Genomic DNA, 21,773 nt, shown 5'->3' with positions numbered 1-21,773 from the left:
CTAAAGAAGACCAAAAAAACTGCTAAGGACGAGCAGCAGTTCAAGGCAAACTGGCTTTCTGCGGCGAAGAAGGTGGACAAGGTGGCCGTACAAAATCTGATGGCAGGTGGCAAGCGTGAGGCCCGGCAATTCGGATTTGGAAAAGCGAAAGCCTAACTGAATATTTTTCCTGAATTTTATACTAATTGAACTTGAAAAAGAAATTTAATTTGATTTTTTAAATAAACGATTTCACCGATTTACACGCGTTTTCCCTTGACCAAATTTTTATCGTATCACCCTTTACGTCTCTAGTAAATCGAAATTCATATAAAAACTATATACTACATTATTTCAGATTCTTTTTTAATTTTTTTACAACACTTCAACAGATATTACAGGCCAAATAACGTTTAGTTTCGTATGAGCCTTTGAATTAAAATTTATTTAGTTTTAAATTTAAATTTTATATAGTAACATTTCTGGTACCTACACTGAAAAAACAGTGAACCCACCGGGAAGTAAATTTTGGGTTAATTTTAGAAAATTTTGAATATTTTTAGAAAATTTTAACTAAACAGTATTACAAACGCTGACATGTCGCCGATGTCACAAAAATAAGTAAATATTTTTCGACAAATGCAAGAAAATTTATTAGGTGTAATTAATTTCTTTCACTTGTCAAAGAAAATTTTGTAGTTTGAAGGAAAAACTTGGAGTTAAAAAATGCAAGAATGTCTTTAGTGACATACGAAGTTCATTATGAACGCATTTTTGGTAAAATTTACAAATTTAAAGAAATAATGAACTATTTTGTGGGAAGCGCGAATTTAGTAAATCTTTTTGTTTAATTTGAGTATAATTTTTTCCTGTTTTTTAGTTCATTTAACTAACGTACGCAAAAAATTATTAGAGTAAATGAAACTTTCTCCAAACATAATAATTCCATGAACTAAAATAAAGTTAAATAGGCTTTAGTGAAATAGAGAGTTCACTTTTTTTTGAGTGTATTTTTCAATGTATTCGATATATATGCATCCCCTGATTTGCTTTTACTATCACTGTGCGATAGTTCAAACTGATAATCGAAAGCAACTCCATAGCACGCAACCTAATGATTTATAAGTAATAAGTAGTTCAATAGCAAAACTAAGAGCTCCAGGTCAAAACCTTATGAAAGTAATTCATTGTAATTTCAGTTTCCGGTGGAACACTAACTTAAAACAATAATACATTGTCTAGTTACACAAATCAATTAAATGTTTAAATTAATTTTTAATATGTAATTTCTATGGGGTATGAAACAGAAAAAAACACTTTAAGTCTAAACGATTCATATAGGTTTGCCAGACAAAACAGCGGGTACTTTATAGACCAAAAAAAAAAAAAATATTAACAATTTGCCTATTTAAATTCAAATCAAAGAAAACACGTAAACTTGAATATTAATTTATTATTATCATGAAGAAAAAAAAATTATGTACGTTGGATTTCAAAAGATTGCATGTTTTTTGGCCACACCTTGGCAAAATACTGTTATTACTATCTCAAATTAAACACGCAAAGTTTGTTAATAAGATTCACTTATGAAATTTAATTTGATTCAATTGGCAAATGCGTTAGTAGTTAAAATATACTCTCATTGATGTGGATTTTGGTTTGACATGGACCTTTTGGTTATATTCTCACATGTGCCAAATTTCTAGGGTACTTACATCGATTTCTTTCAGAAAACTGCAATCCATCTCTCAATATGATATCAAAGGCACAATTGTTCTTGCTTGGAACTAAACATTTATAAGAAAGAATATAGAATAAAATATATAAAAAGAAAGAAATATGTAAAAAGCAATTTCACCCAGAAGAATCTAAATCCACATAAAAAAATGTAGATTTATTTTAGAAAATTTTAACTAGATATTGAACTAAATGCAATATATTTAAAATTGGAAGATGCATATAAAATTATAAACTCATGTAAAATTACAAGAAAAATATTTCATCTAAACACACAAAAGAATTAATTTTTTAATTGAAATGTCTTCAATCACAGAAATGATAGTATCAAATAAAAAATTAATTGAAAGTCAATTAAAAAACAAGTAAGGAAAGTCTAAAGTCGGGCGGGGCCGACTATATTATACCCTGCACCACTTTGTAGATCTAGGTTAGGTTAGGTTAGGTTATGTGGCAGCCCGATGTATCAGGCTCACTTAGACTATTCAGTCCATTGTGATACCACAGTGGTGAACTTCTCTCTTATCACTGAGTGCTGCCCGATTCCATGTTAAGCTCAATGACAAGGGACCTCCTTTTTATAGCCGAGTCCGAACGGCGTTCCACACTCCAGTGAAACCACTTAGAGAAGCTTTGAAACCCTCAGAAATATCACCAGCATTACTGAGGTGGGATAATCCACCGCTGAAAAACTTTTTGGTGTTCGGTCGTAGCAGGAATCGAACCCACGACCTTGTGTATGCAAGGCGGGCATGCTAACCATTGCACCACGGTAGATCTAAATTTTCGATACCATATCACATCCGTCAAATGTGTTGGGTGCTATATAAAGGGTGATTCTTTTGAGGTTAGGATTTTCATGCATTAGTATTTGACAGATCACGTGGGATTTCAGACATGGTGTCAAAGAGAAAGATGCTCAGTATGCTTTGACATTTCATCATGAATAGACTTACGATCTGCCACAACGTCGAATTTTCAGTGAATGGGCCCTAGAAAAGTTGGCAGAAAATCCGCTTTTTTATCGACAAATTTTGTTCAGCGATGAGGCTCATTTCTGAAGAGCAACCAGAAGCCGTTCAAGAACTGCCCATGCATCCCGAAAAATGCACTGTTTGGTGTGGTTTGTACGCTGGTGGAATCATTGGACCGTATTTTTTCAAAGATGCTGTTGGACGCAACGTTACGGTGAATGGCGATCGCTATCGTTCGATGCTAACAAACTTTTTGTTGCCAAAAATGGAACAACTGAACTTGGTTGACATGTGGTTTCAACAAGATGGCGCTACATGCCACACAGCTCGCGATTTTATGGCCATTTTGAGGGAAAACTTCGGAGAACAATTCATCTCAAGAAATGGACCGGTAAGTTGGCCACCAAGATCATGCGATTTGACGCCTTTAGACTATTTTTTGTGGGGCTACGTCAAGTCTAAAGTCTACAGAAATAAGCCAGCAACTATTCCAGCTTTGGAAGACAACATTTCCGAAGAAATTCGGGCTATTCCGGCCGAAATGCTCGAAAAAGTTGCCCAAAATTGGACTTTCCGAATGGACCACCTAAGACGCAGCCGCGGTCAACATTTAAATGAAATTATCTTCAAAAAGTAAATGTCATGGACCAATCTAACGTTTCAAATAAAGAACCGATGAGATTTTGCAAATTTTATGCGTTTTTTTTTTTTTTTAAAGTTATCAAGCTCTTAACAAATCACCCTTTATAAAGGTTTGTCTCAAATACATCCATTTAAATATCACTCGATCTGGACAGAATTTCATAGACTTCTACAAAATCTATAGACTCAAAATTTAAGTCGGCTAATGCACTAGGGTGGAACACAATGTTAGTAAAAAAATATGGGAAACATTTAAAACTGAAGCCATTTTAAGGAAACTTCGCAAAAGTTTATTTATGATTTATCGTTCGATATATATGTGTTAGAAGTTTAGGAAACTTAGAATCATTTTTACAACTTTTCGACTAAGCAGTGGCGATTTTACAAGGAAAATGTTGGTATTTTGACAATTTTTGTCGAAATCAGAAAAACATATATATGGGAGCTATATGTAAATCTGAACCGATTTCAACCAAATTTGGGGTTAAACATTGGCCTCTGTGGCCATATGAGTGTAAATCAGGCGAAAGCTATATATGGGAGATATATCTAAATCTGAACCGATTTCAACCAAATTTGGCACGCATAGCCACAATGCTAATTCTACTCCCTGTGCAAAATTTCAACTAAATCGGAGTAAAAGATTGGCCACTGTGGTCATATGCATGTAAATCGGGCGAACGATATATATGAGAGCTATATCTAAATCTGAACCGATTTCTATAAAATTTGGCGCACTTGACTATAGTACGAATTGTTCTTCTTGTGCAAAATTTTAAGCAAATTAGTGTAAAACTCTGGCTTCTGGGGTCATATAAGTCCCTATCGGGCGAAATATATATATGGGAGCTATATCTAAATCTGGACCGATTTCTTCCAAAATCAAAAAAACCCATACTTGTGCCAAATTTAAAGTCGATTGGACTAAAACTGCGACCGAGACTTTGATTACAAAATGTGTTCACGGACAGACTGACATGGCTATATCGACTCACGAGCCCACCCTGAGCATTTTTGCCAAAGACACCATGTGTCTATCTCATCTCCTTCTGGGTGTTGCAAACATATGCACTAACTTATAATACCCTGTTCCACAGTGTGGCGCAGGGTATAATTAATTGGAGGAGCAAATTTCATACTATCCGGTTGAGATTTGGTACGTGGTGTTTGGTCTCTAACAATCGTGCAAAAATTGGCCCATATTGGTCCACAATCGTATATAGCCCCCATATAAACCGATCCCCAGATTTGGTTTTGGAGCCTATTGAAGTAGCGAATTTCATCCGATCCGGTTGAAATTTTCTATTTGTGTTAGTATATGGTCTCTAACAACTATGCAAAAATTGGCCCATATTGGTCCACAATCGTATATAGTCCCCATATAAACCGATTCCCAGATTTGATTTCCGGAGCCTCTTGGAGGTGCAAATTTCATCCGATCCCATTGAAATGCGGTATGTGGTGTTTGCTCTCTCACAACCATGCAAAAATTGGCCCATACTGGTCCATAATCGTATACAGCCCCCATATAAACCGATTCCCAGATTTGGTTTTGGAGCCTCTTGGTGTAGCGAATTTCATCCGGGTCGGTTGAAATTGTCTATGTTGTGTAAGTATATGGACACTAACAACCATGCCAAACTTGGTCCATATCGGTCTATAGTTATATAAAGCCCCCAGATACACCGATCCCCAATCACACAAACATTAGTCCATAGGGGTTCATAATTTTATATAGCCTCCATATAAAGCGACCCTCATATTTCAATTCCTCCTCTCTAATTAGAGCGCGAAAATTCTTATCGGTTCGTAATTATTTTATAGCTGTTTGTTTGTTTTGTTTCTTAGATGTTAAGAAGTTTTAAGATACCTTGCCACCGGTAAATAAAGGGTGATTTGTTAAGAGCTTGATAACTTTTTTTAAAAAAAAAACGCATAAAATTTGCAAAATCTCATCGGTTCTTTATTTGAAACGTTAGATTGGTCCATGACATTTACTTTTTGAAGATAATTTCATTTAAATGTTGACCGCGGCTGCGTCTTAGGTGGTCCATTCGGAAAGTCCAATTTTGGGCAACTTTTTCGAGCATTTCGGCCGGAATAGCCCGAATTTCTTCGGAAATGTTGTCTTCCAAAGCTGGAATAGTTGCTGGCTTATTTCTGTAGACTTTAGACTTGACGTAGCCCCACAAAAAATAGTCTAAAGGCGTCAAATCGCATGATCTTGGTGGCCAACTTACCGGTCCATTTCTTGAGATGAATTGTTCTCCGAAGTTTTCCCTCAAAATGGCCATAGAATCGCGAGCTGTGTGGCATGTAGCGCCATCTTGTTGAAACCACATGTCAACCAAGTTCAGTTGTTCCATTTTTGGCAACAAAAAGTTTGTTAGCATCGAACGATAGCGATCGCCATTCACCGTAACGTTGCGTCCAACAGCATCTTTGAAAAAATACGGTCCAATGATTCCACCAGCGTACAAACCACACCAAACAGTGCATTTTTCGGGATGCATGGGCAGTTCTTGAACGGCTTTCGGGCTATTCCGGCCGAAATGCTCGAAAAAGTTGCCCAAAATTGGACTTTCCGAATGGACCACCTAAGACGCAGCCGCGGTCAACATTTAAATGAAATTATCTTCAAAAAGTAAATGTCATGGACCAATCTAACGTTTCAAATAAAGAACCGATGAGATTTTGCAAATTTTATGCGTTTTTTTTTTTTTTTTTTAAGTTATCAAGCTCTTAACAAATCACCCTTTATAAAGGTTTGTCTCAAATACATCCATTTAAATATCACTCGATCTGGACAGAATTTCATAGACTTCTACAAAATCTATAGACTCAAAATTTAAGTCGGCTAATGCACTAGGGTGGAACACAATGTTAGTAAAAAAATATGGGAAACATTTAAAACTGAAGCCATTTTAAGGAAACTTCGCAAAAGTTTATTTATGATTTATCGTTCGATATATATGTGTTAGAAGTTTAGGAAACTTAGAATCATTTTTACAACTTTTCGACTAAGCAGTGGCGATTTTACAAGGAAAATGTTGGTATTTTGACAATTTTTGTCGAAATCAGAAAAACATATATATGGGAGCTATATGTAAATCTGAACCGATTTCAACCAAATTTGGGGTTAAACATTGGCCTCTGTGGCCATATGAGTGTAAATCAGGCGAAAGCTATATATGGGAGATATATCTAAATCTGAACCGATTTCAACCAAATTTGGCACGCATAGCCACAATGCTAATTCTACTCCCTGTGCAAAATTTCAACTAAATCGGAGTAAAAGATTGGCCACTGTGGTCATATGCATGTAAATCGGGCGAACGATATATATGAGAGCTATATCTAAATCTGAACCGATTTCTATAAAATTTGGCGCACTTGACTATAGTACGAATTGTTCTTCTTGTGCAAAATTTTAAGCAAATTAGTGTAAAACTCTGGCTTCTGGGGTCATATAAGTCCCTATCGGGCGAAATATATATATGGGAGCTATATCTAAATCTGGACCGATTTCTTCCAAAATCAAAAAAACCCATACTTGTGCCAAATTTAAAGTCGATTGGACTAAAACTGCGACCGAGACTTTGATTACAAAATGTGTTCACGGACAGACTGACATGGCTATATCGACTCACGAGCCCACCCTGAGCATTTTTGCCAAAGACACCATGTGTCTATCTCATCTCCTTCTGGGTGTTGCAAACATATGCACTAACTTATAATACCCTGTTCCACAGTGTGGCGCAGGGTATAATTAATTGGAGGAGCAAATTTCATACTATCCGGTTGAGATTTGGTACGTGGTGTTTGGTCTCTAACAATCGTGCAAAAATTGGCCCATATTGGTCCACAATCGTATATAGCCCCCATATAAACCGATCCCCAGATTTGGTTTTGGAGCCTATTGAAGTAGCGAATTTCATCCGATCCGGTTGAAATTTTCTATTTGTGTTAGTATATGGTCTCTAACAACTATGCAAAAATTGGCCCATATTGGTCCACAATCGTATATAGTCCCCATATAAACCGATTCCCAGATTTGATTTCCGGAGCCTCTTGGAGGTGCAAATTTCATCCGATCCCATTGAAATGCGGTATGTGGTGTTTGCTCTCTCACAACCATGCAAAAATTGGCCCATACTGGTCCATAATCGTATACAGCCCCCATATAAACCGATTCCCAGATTTGGTTTTGGAGCCTCTTGGTGTAGCGAATTTCATCCGGGTCGGTTGAAATTGTCTATGTTGTGTAAGTATATGGACACTAACAACCATGCCAAACTTGGTCCATATCGGTCTATAGTTATATAAAGCCCCCAGATACACCGATCCCCAATCACACAAACATTAGTCCATAGGGGTTCATAATTTTATATAGCCTCCATATAAAGCGACCCTCATATTTCAATTCCTCCTCTCTAATTAGAGCGCGAAAATTCTTATCGGTTCGTAATTATTTTATAGCTGTTTGTTTGTTTTGTTTCTTAGATGTTAAGAAGTTTTAAGATACCTTGCCACCGGTAAATAAAGGGTGATTTGTTAAGAGCTTGATAACTTTTTTTAAAAAAAAAACGCATAAAATTTGCAAAATCTCATCGGTTCTTTATTTGAAACGTTAGATTGGTCCATGACATTTACTTTTTGAAGATAATTTCATTTAAATGTTGACCGCGGCTGCGTCTTAGGTGGTCCATTCGGAAAGTCCAATTTTGGGCAACTTTTTCGAGCATTTCGGCCGGAATAGCCCGAATTTCTTCGGAAATGTTGTCTTCCAAAGCTGGAATAGTTGCTGGCTTATTTCTGTAGACTTTAGACTTGACGTAGCCCCACAAAAAATAGTCTAAAGGCGTCAAATCGCATGATCTTGGTGGCCAACTTACCGGTCCATTTCTTGAGATGAATTGTTCTCCGAAGTTTTCCCTCAAAATGGCCATAGAATCGCGAGCTGTGTGGCATGTAGCGCCATCTTGTTGAAACCACATGTCAACCAAGTTCAGTTGTTCCATTTTTGGCAACAAAAAGTTTGTTAGCATCGAACGATAGCGATCGCCATTCACCGTAACGTTGCGTCCAACAGCATCTTTGAAAAAATACGGTCCAATGATTCCACCAGCGTACAAACCACACCAAACAGTGCATTTTTCGGGATGCATGGGCAGTTCTTGAACGGCTTCTGGTTGCTCTTCACTCCAAATGCGGCAATTTTGCTTATTTACGTAGCCATTCAACCAGAAATGAGCCTCATCGCTGAACAAAATTTGTCGATAAAAAAGCGGATTTTCTGCCAACTTTTCTACACCCTCAAAAAAAATCGCTTCTTTAACATATGTTCCAAACATATTTTGCAGGAAGCACATATATTATTGGATACTGCCGAAACATTAATATGTTTGTTTTATGTGAACATATTATATGTTTGGAAGCATATTGAGCCCAAAAATATTATATGCTTGGAAGAATTTTTCGCAAAGACGATTGTGCTCATTCCCTAACATACTCGTAATTTTCACTTCCACGAAATATTTTAGTTCTTGGCACCTTTTTCTGTAATACAAATAATGTTGAAGAAATTATTCACTTTTATAAATTTTACCTTTCGCCTGCACGGAGAATCGAACCGATGACCATACAGTTTGTAAGCCAACACACTATCCACTGGGCTACGTATCTGTTATAGTCACCAGTAGATAATTATCGTTATAAGTTACATTTATATAGCATAGTTTGCAGCGCCCACGAGTCCATGCAAACATAACATTATTTAACAGAAACATACATTTGTTTGCTACGTGGAGCAGTGGTTAGCATGTCTGCCTTGCATGCAAAGGGTCGTGGGTTCAATCCCTACTCCGACCGAACACTTTTTTTGTTTTTTTTTTTAATTTACATATTTATATTTATACTATATTAAATTTTTATAATGAAACTTCGAAATGTGGGTTATTAAAGATTTATAGTCAGTAACAGTGCATGGTATAAACGAAATTGACTGATTTTTGGATAAAATATTATTTTTTTATTGCAAAAATAATAATTTTGTAACAAAAACTGTTGGAAGGAATTCAAAAACTCTAACAAAAGAAGAACGTGGAGTCGAGTATAAACATACATAAAAAATTTTATAATATAAACATAAATTTATTTAGGCGTGAACACTTTTTTACTAGCATTTAACAACATCGCTCTAAAATGCCTTTTATTTTTCTTTAATAATTCATTTTAAAGAAAATAAACTTTTTAAATTGTTTTAGCTGCAAAACTCGAACTTAATGCCCGCTTTTATATTTGAAGGTGTCCGTCAACTCCTCGTGGACTACTTATTAATAAGGAGGAACTAAACTTTGTTGTTATACATTTTACTTTGTAATTTTTCACTATTTCCTCCTTATTTTATTTTACTGTCCCAACTCTAGAAAGAGTATAGTGCCCTTTTGTTATTTTTATGAAGACCCCTTTTTTCTTTTAACGAAAAATTGTGCCCATAGTGCCAAAATGATAAACAAAACACATGTCCACACATACATAAAATGCTGCTCTCAAGGCGAAAACACAGGCTTTTTTTCAAATGTCTATTCTCTTGGTTCCGAATGTCCATTCTCTTTATTCAAATTAAATAATATTTAGACTTAAGCATATCAAATTTTTGGCCTGATCATAAAACAGTTTTCCGAAACAATATACAAGCGGTTTCACAGAAATTGTTCTCTTTTGATTCTTTTGCTGTGTTATGTTGATATCTTTCGTCAACTCTCCCGGTTTCCATCTCTATTTCTTTCTCTATACTCTATCTCTGTTGCTCTCTGAAAAAAAGATCACAACATATGTATGTTTAGTCGAAATTTGTAAATTTATATATGTTTGCATTCACACATATGATTTTTATGAAACATTCATGCCCCAAACATAATATATTCTAACATATTAACATAGATGTCCCAAACATTTAGTGCTAGTTTAGGAACATTACATGTTTGCACTTAAATATATTGTGTTTCAAAATTGTGCCCGAAACACATTTTGTTTATATCGGAACATATGAAAAACATATTTTTCTAACAGTGTAGGGCCCATTCACTGAAAATTCGACGTTGTGGCTCGTTAGTAAGTCTATTCATGATGAAATGTCAAAGCATACTGAGCATCTTTCTCTTTGACACCATGTCTGAAATCCCACGTGATCTGTCAAATACTAATGCATGAAAATCCTAACCTCAAAAGAATCACCCTTTATTACCACAAACCAAGTAATTCGATTGTCGATGGCAGTCTTTCGTAGAAGTTTCTATGCAATCCATGGTGGAGGGTACATAAAATTCGGCCTGACCGTATACATTTGTTTATTTCATCATTTTTGTGATTAGAGAAGTTTCAATTAATTTCGTGATTGAAAAAAACTTTTTTTTCAGTGTATTTATTTGTACGTAAATAGCTTGTTAATATATGGCAAAGACAGAATAATTGATTTGTATCAAACCTATTTCTTTAAAACAAAGTTTAAAAAATTTATTGTAAATAAAATATTTTCATATCAACGAAATTTTAGACTATTATAAAATATGTGTCCTAAAATGTTGATAATATTATATATGTTTTTTTTTCAAATTCGTCAATTCTGTCGCCTTTAAAGAAAATTACATCTTCGTCCCTCTTTAAATGGCAGATTACCCATAGATCCATTAACCTCAAATATGCGTAGAAATTTGATACGAAAATACGATTCAGATTTATTTTTTCAATTATTTGATAATTCCTGGAAAATTCTTACGTATAATGATTTGGTCATAATTTTAGCTTACGAATATATAACGAAAAAACCTTTTAAGTAAATGAGGGTAGAAATTCCATGAACCAAAATTCAACAGAATTTAATGCTCATTATGTTAAATTTTTCATTGCCAACCATACTAAATATTCGTATTTTGTTTTGTCTCTTTATCAGGTTATTCATGGTGTACAAATTGAAACTGTGGAAACTCCAGTGGAAGAATTGCAAAACCTAGAGGAGGACGATATTGCCAAGGCGAAAACGTTGTCAACGCAGCAGCGACCTCGTTCAAGAAGTAAACGAAGTGTTGAGGTGCGGCCCTTGCGAATATCTCTCATCTATGATAACTCCGTTATTGGGTAAGTAAAGAAAATGTGTTAACTGGCCAGGGCCAATCAGTTATTCGATCCATTCATGAAATTTCCAGTAATTTCTTAATGACATAAAATGAGGTAGACACCATTACATGCCGTCTACCTAATAATTGAAAAAACACCATAGAATGATGTCGTCTCACACTGCATACTTTCTTGTCGAAGGTTCTGTACTAGATAAGCGAATACCATTTTATTTTTTCTCCGAACAAATGTCAAGTGCTAATTCAATACGGAATTTCATTTTGTTAATAATCTATGCACAACCATCTGGAATGCAGAATTAGTGACACACTAATCCATATATATAAATAAATTAAAAACGGATTACATTTTCCATTGCATTACATTGAATTACATTCTACGTTGTAACCATGGGAATGCTATTCGATCGTGGTTTTGTTTGGAAACATTAACAGATATTCAATCCGTGGTGTCGTTGTCTTAATGTCGTAGTAAAAATTAATCTGATTTTTTGTTTTGTTACCCACTATAGTTATTATTGCTGGTATTACACGACTGTTTTAATTAATTTTTTTATTATTTTGCAACAAGAATTCATTAGATTGGTAAGGATGAAATGTTTCTTAAAACAGATTACAAACTAATCTCGTCTATATTGAAAGTTGTATAAAGTCCATTGAGCAAAAATGTTCTGCTATAAATGGTCCATTATATGAATTGAAAAAAAAAATAAACATATTACATTAATTGTGGCATATTTGTTCTTATTACAATTGACCTTTCGTAAGGCAATTGGTCTATTAGAAAAATACTTTTTATCACCACATTGTATAAAGTAGGATTTAAGTAAGTATCCGAAGTACGTATACGCCGGGATGGTCAAAATAAAATCAATTAAATAAGGATATTAATTGGAATAGTTTTATTATTTTATAATTGTATCCCGAAGTGGTGCAAATTGACGCAGAAGCGATTAATTTAACATGGGCTTGTCATAGGACGGAAGTCCTCCATTTCAACAGCCGTTGCACTGAATTTGCATCACTTCTTAAGATGTAATTCGAATTCAGTGATTTGGATGTGAATTAAAAAATTTTGTGATATTTTGTTACATAAATAATTTATATATTTTTTATGATTTTTTTTGCATTCTAAGCTTGCCTGAAAAGTTTGAGTTCATTCTTTTCGACAAAATTAGAATAATTTGTACCATTTTATTAATCTTTACTCAGTTTTTAACCTATTTGAGACCAAATAAATAAAAAACATACTAAAATTACCCATTAAAAATATGAAAAAAAAGCGAGTTATAAAAATTTGAATTAAAAGAACTTCCTCTCTAGTTAAAATAAAGAACATCTTTGGGAGGGCATTTTTGCAAGTGCTTTTAGAAGAACTTCAAAATTTTTTTGCTGGGTTCCGATGAAGTTTTTTTTGAACCAGTTTTAGTAAATTCATTATTAGGCCATTTAAAGTGAACATTTTAATTTTGAACAATTAAATGTCGTAAAACAGAATAGAAATCCAATAAAAAAGTAAAAAAAAAACAGGTATATACGGCCGTAAGTTCGGCCAGGCCGAATCTTATGTACCCTCCACCATGGATTGCGTAGGAACTTCTACTAAAGGCTGTCATCCACAATCGAATTACTTGGGTTGCGATAACACTTGCCGATGGCAAGGTATCGTAAAACTTTTTAACACTGTCTTCTAAATTGTAAGTTAGCCCATACGGGGTATATATTAAACAAAAAAAGCCGATTAAATACGTATATAATCTAGTTTGACAAAATTTTCTATAGAAATAAAATTTTGACAAAATTTTCTATAGAAATGAAACCTTGACAAAATTTTCTATAGAAATAAAATTTTGACAAAATTTTCTATAGAAATATAAATTTGACAAAATTTTCTATAGAAATAAAAACTTGACAAAATTTTCTATAGAAATAAAATGTTGACAAAATTTTCTATGGAAGTAAAATGTTGACAAAATTTTCTATAGCAATACAATTTTGACAAAAATTTCTATAGAAATAAAATGTTGACAAAATTTTGTATAGAAATAAAATTTTGACAAAATTTTGTATAGAAATAAAATGTTGACAAAATTTTCTACAGAAATAAATTATTTACAAAATTTTCTATAGAAATAAAATTTTGACAAACATTTCTATAGAAATAAACTTTTGACAAAACTTTCTATAGAAATGAAATTTTAACAAAACTTTCTATAGTAATAAAATTTGACAAAATTTTCTATGGAAATAAAGTTTTGGTAGATTACAAAATTTTCTATAGAAATAAAATTTTGACAAAATTTTCTATGGAAATAAAATTTTGACAAACATTTGTATAGAAATAAACTTTTGACAAAACTTTCTATAGAAACGAAATTTTGACAAAACTTTCTATAGTAATAAAATTTGACAAAATTTTCTATGGAAATAAAGTTTTGGTAGATTATTTTTGGCGATATGGACCAATTTTTGTGTAATAAGTCATCGGCTATATATAACTAAAGACCGATATGGACCAATTTTTACATGGCTGTTAGAGGCCATATATTGACAAAATGTACTAAATTTCAACCGTATCGGATGACTTTTGCTCCTCCAAGAGGTTCCGGACGTCAAATCTGGGAACGGTTTATATGGGAACTATATATAATTATGAACCGATATGGACCAATTTTTGCATGGTTGTTAGAGACCATATACTAACATCAGGTACCAAATTTCAATCGGATCGGATGAATTTTGCCCCTCCAAGAGGCTCCGGAGGTCAAATCTGGGGATCGGTTTATATGGGGGCTATATATAATTATGGACCGATATGGACCAATTTTTGCATGGTTGTTAGAGACCGTATGCTAAGACCACTTACCAAATTTCAACCGGATCGGATAAATTTTGCTGCTCCGGGAGGCTCCCCAAGCCAAATTTGGGGATCGGTTTATATGGGGGCTATACGTAAACGTGGTCCGATATGGCCCATTTTCAATACCATCCGACCTACATCAATAGCAACTACTTGTGCCAAGTTTCAAGTCGATAGCTTGTTTCGTTCGGAAGTTAGCGTGATTTCCACAGACGGACGGACAGCCGGACAGACGGACGGACGGACATGCTTAGATCGACTCATAATTTCACCACGACCCAGAATATATATACTTTATGGGGTCTTAGAGCAATATTTCGATGTGTTACAAACGGAATGACAAAGTTAATATACCCCCATCCTATGGTGGAGGGTATAAAAACAACAATGAAAATGAATTTCAATATTTTACGCTCATGACGATTTTTCTTCTTTTTAAGAAGATTTTGCCAATTTCGTAAAATTTCAATTTCCTTTTTACAAAAATATCTGGCGAAAATAACAAAACTATGTTTAAAAATATTTTTTTTGAAAAATTTTGAAAAAAAAAATCCGCTGATGCGATTTGAACCTGCGTTCTTCACTTTTTATTCATAAAACATCATAAACAACTCGAGAAGTAGTTAGAATGTTATGCCTTGATATCATATTACGATTCTATCACAAACATTTGAATTGACGTTGCGACCACGGTAGCCACTGGTAGAATTCTACCAAAAATGGTAGATTTTTTATTATTGGTAGAATTCTTAACCCTCTAATGCCCAATCCCGCCTTTAGGCGGGCTTCATTAAATAAGGAAGCTTTTAGTAAAGCACACCTTAAGACAACAAAAATAAATAAAATAAAAAGAAAACTTAGTTGAACCTGTTCAAGAGCCTTTGCAGCATATACTGAATTTTACCTATAAATTTTTCTTGATTAGTTTTCTTGCTTTTGTGTGGTTAACATTGAATATTTAATCAGCTGACAAAAAAAATTGGTGCATTAGAGGGTTAATGTTTTTTGTAGATTTTGCAAAATATTCCTCACCAACTAAGAGGTACTTCCCAGAATTTCTATAGAAATAAAGTTTTGACAAAATTTTGTATAGAAATAAAATATTGATAAAATTTTTTATAGAAATAAAATTTAGAATTTTTTACAAAATTTTCTATAAAAATAAAGTTTTGACAAAATTTGTATAGAAAACAATTTTTGACAAAATTGAAATGAAATAGAAATGAAATTTTCACAAAATTTTCTATAGAAATGAAATTTTCACAAAATTTTCTATAGAAATGAAATTTTTACAAAATTTTCTATAGAAATGAAATTTTTACAAATTTTCTTTAGAAATAAAATTTTGGCAAAATTGTCTATAGAAATAAAAACAAGTATATACGGCCGTAAGTTCGGCCAGGCCGAAGCTTATGTACCCTCCATCATGGATTGCCTAGAAACTTCATCTAAACACTGCCATCCACAATCGAATTACTTAAGTTACGGTAACGCTTGCCGATGGCAAGGTATCTTAAAACCTCCTCTTCTAAATTGTATGTAAGTCCATACGTGGTATATATTAAATCAAAAAAGATCGATCCAATACGTATATAATTCAGTTTGATAAAGTAGACGTAAAATTTTGACAAAATTTTCTACAGAAATAAAATTTTAACAAAATTTTCTATAGAAATGAACCGATATGGACCAATTTTTGTGTGATTGGACCAATTTTGGTATGGTTGTTAGCGACCATATACTAACACCACGTGCCTAATTTGAACCGGATTGGATGAATTGTGCTCCTCCAAGAGGCTCCGGAGGTCAAATCTGGAGAATATTTTATATGGGGGCTATATATAATTAGGGACCGATATGGACCAATTCTGGCACGGTTGTTAAAGATCATATACTAACACCATGTTCCAAATTACAAGCGGATTGGATGAAATTTGCTTCTCTTGGAGACTTCGCAAGCCAAATCTGGGGATCGGTTTATATGGGGGCTATCTATAATTGTGGACCAATTTTTGCATGGTTGTTAGAGACTCTATACTAACACCATGTACCAAATTTTAGCCGGATCGGATGAAATTTGCTTCTCTTAGAGGATTCGCAACCTAAATCTGGGGATCGGTTTATATGGACGCCATATATAATTAAGGACCGATGTAGACCAATTTTTGCACGGTTGTTAGAGACCATATACCAATACCATGTACCAAATTTCAGCCGGATCGGATGCAATTTGCCCCTCTTTGAGGCTTCGCAAGCCAAATCTGGAGATCGGTTTATATGGGGTCTATATATAATTATGGACCGATATGGACCAATTTTTGATGGTTGTTAGAGACCATATACCCACACCATGTACCAAATTTCAGCCGGATCGGATGAAATTTGCTTCTCTTTGAGGCTCCGCAAGCCAAATCTGAGGGTCCCTTTATATGGGGGCTATACGTAAAAGTGGACCGATATGGCCCATTTTCAATACCATCCGACCTACATCGATAACAACTACTTGTGCCAAGTTTCAAGTCGATAGCTTGTTTCGTTCGGAAGTTAGCGTGATTTCAACAGACGGACGGACGGACATGCTTAGATCGACTCAGAATTTCACCACGACCCAGAATATATATACTTTATGGGGTCTTAGAGCAATATTTCGATGTGTTACAATCGAAATGACAAAGTTAATATACCCCCATCCTATGATGGAGGGTATAATAAGATAAGTGGTAAAAAAAGTGATTCAACTTGGGAGAAATGATTCTCGTATGTAATTTCCATAAGAAATTAGCATATAAGACCCAAATTGAATCATCTCACCCAGCCAGATCTTACTAAAGGGTGATACGGTCAAAATTTTGACGTATTTCTTTCAATTTTGCATTTAAAAAACCTGAACACCCCTCATTTTGAAGGTGTGTGTGTGTGTAGAATGTTGCTCCTATTTTGATTTTGGAATTCACTCTTCAGTTGTCAAAATGCCGTCCAAGCAAGGAATTCACTCTTCAGTTGTCAAAATGCCGTCCAAGCAAGAAGAGCAGCGTATCAAAATTTTCCTCGCGCATCGCGAAAATCCGAGCTACTCGCACGCAAAGCTGGCAAAATCGCTTAAAGTTTCCAAATCAACCGTTACAAATATAATTAAAGTGTTTGGGGAACGTTTGTCGACAGCCAGGAAGTCTGGATCGGGGGGAAATCGAAAACCGGAAGCCGCTGAGACGACAACGAGAGTTGCCGGTAGTTTCAAGCGAAACCCTAACCTCTCTCTCCGAGATGCCGCAAATAAGTTGGGTGTATCGTCTACAACCGTGCATCGAGCCAAAAAACGAGCCGGACTATCGACTTACAAGAAGGTAGTGACTCCAAATCGCGATGATAAACAAAATACGACGGCCAAAGCGCGATCCCGGAGGCTGTACACGGCGATGCTGACGAAATTTGACTGCGTGGTAATGGACGACGAAACCTACGTCAAAGCCGACTGCAAGCAGCTTCCGGGACAGGAGTTTTATACGGCAAAAGGAAGGGGAAAGGTAGCAGATATTTTCAAGCACATAAAACTGTCAAAGTTCGCAAAGAAATATCTGGTTTGGCAAGCCATCTGTACCTGTGGCTAGAAAAGCAGCATTTTCATAGCTACCGGGACTGTCAACCAAGAAATTTACGTGAAAGAGTTTTTGAATAAACGTCTGCTGCCTTTCCTGAAGAAACACGGTTGTTCCGTACTGTTTTGGCCGGATTTGGCATCTTGCCATTACGGTAAAAAATCCATGGAGTAGTACGCCGCCAACAACGTGCAGGTGGTTCCCAAGGACAAGAACCCTCCCAACACGCCAGAGCTCCCGCCCAATTGAGAAATACTGGGCTATTGTCAAGCGGAACCTAAAGAAGACCAAAAAACTGCTGAGGACGAGCAGCAGTTCAAGGCAAACTGGCTTTCTGCGGCGAAGAAGGTGGACAAGGTGGCTGTACAAAATCTGATGGCAGGTGTCAAGCGTGAGGCCCGGCAATTCGGATTTGGAAAAGCGAAAGCCTAACTGAATATTTTTCCTGAATTTTATACTAATTGAACTTGAAAAAGAAATTTAATTTGATTTTTTAAATAAACGATTTCACCGATTTACACGCGTTTCCCCTTGACCAAATTTTGACCGTATCACCCTTTAGATAGAGACTATGGAAATGTGGATTAGCCAACACTGAAACATATGTATAGTCAGGCTTGTAAGATGGGTATCTGGCATTTTCTTTTCAATAGCATAATAATACCAATTCCTTAATCTTCATGTCCAATTAGCTCTCATTTAAAATTGTAATTAATGTAAAGTAATTGATTTGGACGAAAAACCAGCCTGCGTTGATATCAGGCTAACATAAAAATAGTAAGCTACGATGAGCCCGTCGTAAAAGGTAAACAAAACACTACTAATGTTGTCGTTAGAATTGTTCTTGTGTCCTTGAAACCAATTTCAAAATTGTAATTAATATAGAAATAAAATTTTGGCAAAATTTTCTATAGAAATAAAATTTTGCCAAAATTTTGTATAGAAATAAAATTTTGACAAAAATTTCTATGGAAATAAAATTTTGGCAAAATTTTCTATAGAAATAAAATTTTGGCAAAATTGTCTATAGAAATAAAATTTTGGCAAAATTGTCTATAGAAGTAAAATTTTGGTAAAATTGTCTATAGAAATAAAATTTTAGTAAAATTTTCTAGAGAAATAAAATTTTGACAAAATTTTCTATAAAAATTTTCTATAAAATTTTGATTTTCTATAGAAATAAAATTTTGACAAAATTTTCTATAGAAATAAAAATTTGACAAAATTTTCTATAGAATTAAAATTTAGGCAAATTTTGCTATGGAAATAAAATTTCGACAAACTTTTCTATAGAAATAAAATTTCGCCAAATTTTATATAAATCAAATTTTGATAAAAAAATAAGATTTTTTATTAAAATTTGGTAGATTTTTGGTCGAATTTTCTTCAAATTTTTGGTAGATTATTTTTGGCAAATTTCAAAGAGCGGTCTATACCACGGTTGGCACTGGTATAGACCGCTCTTTTAAATTTTGTATGGTTAGAACCGTGATATTGGGCAAGTAGTGAGCCAAATGTTGAGACCCTAGGTGTAGCGGAACCCTATTGACGTGGTGAAATTCTGAGTTGATCTAACTATGTCCGTCTATCCGTCTGTGGAAATCACGCTAACTTCCGAACGAAACAAGCTATCGACTTGAAACCTGGCACAAGCAGTTGTTATTTATATAGGTCGGATGGTATTGCAAATGGGCCATATCGGACCAAGTTTACGTATAGCCCCCATATAAACCGACCCCCAGATTTGGCTTGCGGAGGCTCTAGTAGGAGCAAATTTCATCAGATCTGGTTGGAATTTGGTACGTGATGTTAGTATATGGTTTCTAATATTCATGCTAAAATTGATCCATAATTATATACAGACCCCATATAAACCGATCCCCAAATTGCGCTTTCGGAGCTCCTTGGAGGAACTAATTTCATACGATTCGGTTGAAAACTTCTATGTTGTGTAAGTATATGACCACTAAATACCATGTAAAAATTTATCCATATCCGTCTATAATTACCCAGCAAAAAAATCGTCGCCAAAAAAGTAGTGAAAATGTTATTTTTGGATCCGAAAGTGGTGCAAAATTGGCGTAGAAGCGATGCATTTAACATGGGCTTCTCATAGGACGGATGTCCACCATTTCAACAGCCGTTGAACTGAATTTACATCACTTATTAAGGTGTGATCCCAATTCAGTGTTTTGGATAATAATTAAAAAGTTTTTTGGTAAAATTGTCTATAGAAATAAAATTTTAGTAAAATTTTCTAGAGAAATAAAATTTTGACAAAATTTTCTATAAAAATTTTCTATAAAATTTTGATTTTCTATAGAAATAAAATTTTGACAAAATTTTCTATAGAAATAAAAATTTGACAAAATTTTCTATAGAATTAAAATTTAGGCAAATTTTGCTATGGAAATAAAATTTCGACAAACTTTTATATAGAAATAAAATTTCGCCAAATTTTCTATAAATCAAATTTTGATAAAAAAATAAGATTTTTTATTAAAATTTGGTAGATTTTTGGTCGAATTTTCTTCAAATTTTTGGTAGATTATTTTTGGCAAATTTCAAAGAGCGGTCTATACCACGGTTGGCACTGGTATAGACCGCTCTTTTAAATTTTGTATGGTTAGAACCGTGATATTGGGCAAGTAGTGAGCCAAATGTTGAGACCCTAGGTGTAGCGGAACCCTATCGACGTGGTGAAATTCTGAGTTGATCTAACTATGTCCGTCCATCCGTCTGTGGAAATCACGCTAACTTCCGAACGAAACAAGCTATCGACTTGAAACCTGGCACAAGCAGTTGTTATTTATATAGGTCGGATGGTATTGCAAATGGGCCATATCGGACCAAGTTTACGTATAGCCCCCATATAAACCGACCCCCAGATTTGGCTTGCGGAGGCTCTAGTAGGAGCAAATTTCATCAGATCTGGTTGGAATTTGGTACGTGATGTTAGTATATGGTTTCTAATATTCATGCTAAAATTGATCCATAATTATATACAGACCCCATATAAACCGATCCCCAAATTGCGCTTTCGGAGCTCCTTGGAGGAACTAATTTCATACGATTCGGTTGAAAACTTCTGTGTTGTGTAAGTATATGACCACTAAATACCATGTAAAAATTTATCCATATCCGTCTATAATTACCCAGCAAAAAAATCGTCGCCAAAAAAGTAGTGAAAATGTTATTTTTGGATCCGAAAGTGGTGCAAAATTGGCGTAGAAGCGATGCATTTAACATGGGCTTCTCATAGGACGGATGTCCACCATTTCAACAGCCGTTGAACTGAATTTACATCACTTATTAAGGTGTGATCCCAATTCAGTGTTTTGGATAATAATTAAAAAGTTTTTTGATTATTTGACAAATAAATAATTTTAAAATTTTTATATTATTTTTAATGCATTATGACGTGTGTCTGGAATGTTTAACATCAAACGTTTTCAAAAATTCGCAATTTTTCTAGAAAGTATTTAGCATTTTTTTCGGCAGAATTTTAATAATTTGTACCATTTTATTAATTCTTAATCTGTTTTTAACGCATTTGAAATAAAAAGTTTTAAAGTTCTTATTAAAAATATGAAAAAAGCGACCCTACGGGAAATGGATCACCCACAGGGCACGTCTTGGACTCATTCAAAAGGACACGTCCTGGGACAATTTAGTAGCAGCACTTCATAGACAGGTACTCATGAACCAGTCTAGGACAAACTATTTCGAATCTGTTTCCTTTTTGGCACGAATCACATCAGAAGTGAAAAACTTTCGAACTATGTTGAACAATAGGTTATTCTGATAATCGTATTTCACTAAATGTGAAGTATTTAAAAAATGCGAC

At 34.5% G+C, this 21,773-nt stretch overlaps 1 protein-coding gene across 2 annotated transcripts in view; it reads left to right on the top strand.

Annotated features, from left to right (window-relative positions):
* The window catches only part of Invadolysin (leishmanolysin-like peptidase, invadolysin), a 108,323-nt gene that overhangs the window by 56,345 nt on the left and 30,205 nt on the right, over positions 1-21,773 (top strand). For both annotated transcript variants that reach the window (XM_075310797.1, XM_075310861.1), the window contains exon 2: positions 11,287-11,471. In XM_075310797.1, coding sequence (XP_075166912.1) covers positions 11,287-11,471 — 185 coding nt within the window. The remainder of the gene's footprint in view (positions 1-11,286; positions 11,472-21,773) is intronic.

Source organism: Haematobia irritans, chromosome 1 (assembly GCF_050003625.1).
Source record: "Haematobia irritans isolate KBUSLIRL chromosome 1, ASM5000362v1, whole genome shotgun sequence".
Classification (NCBI taxonomy): domain Eukaryota; kingdom Metazoa; phylum Arthropoda; class Insecta; order Diptera; family Muscidae; genus Haematobia; species Haematobia irritans.
The sequence above is the reverse complement of the archived record's forward strand: the minus strand, read 5'-3'. Positions and strand labels throughout refer to the sequence as shown.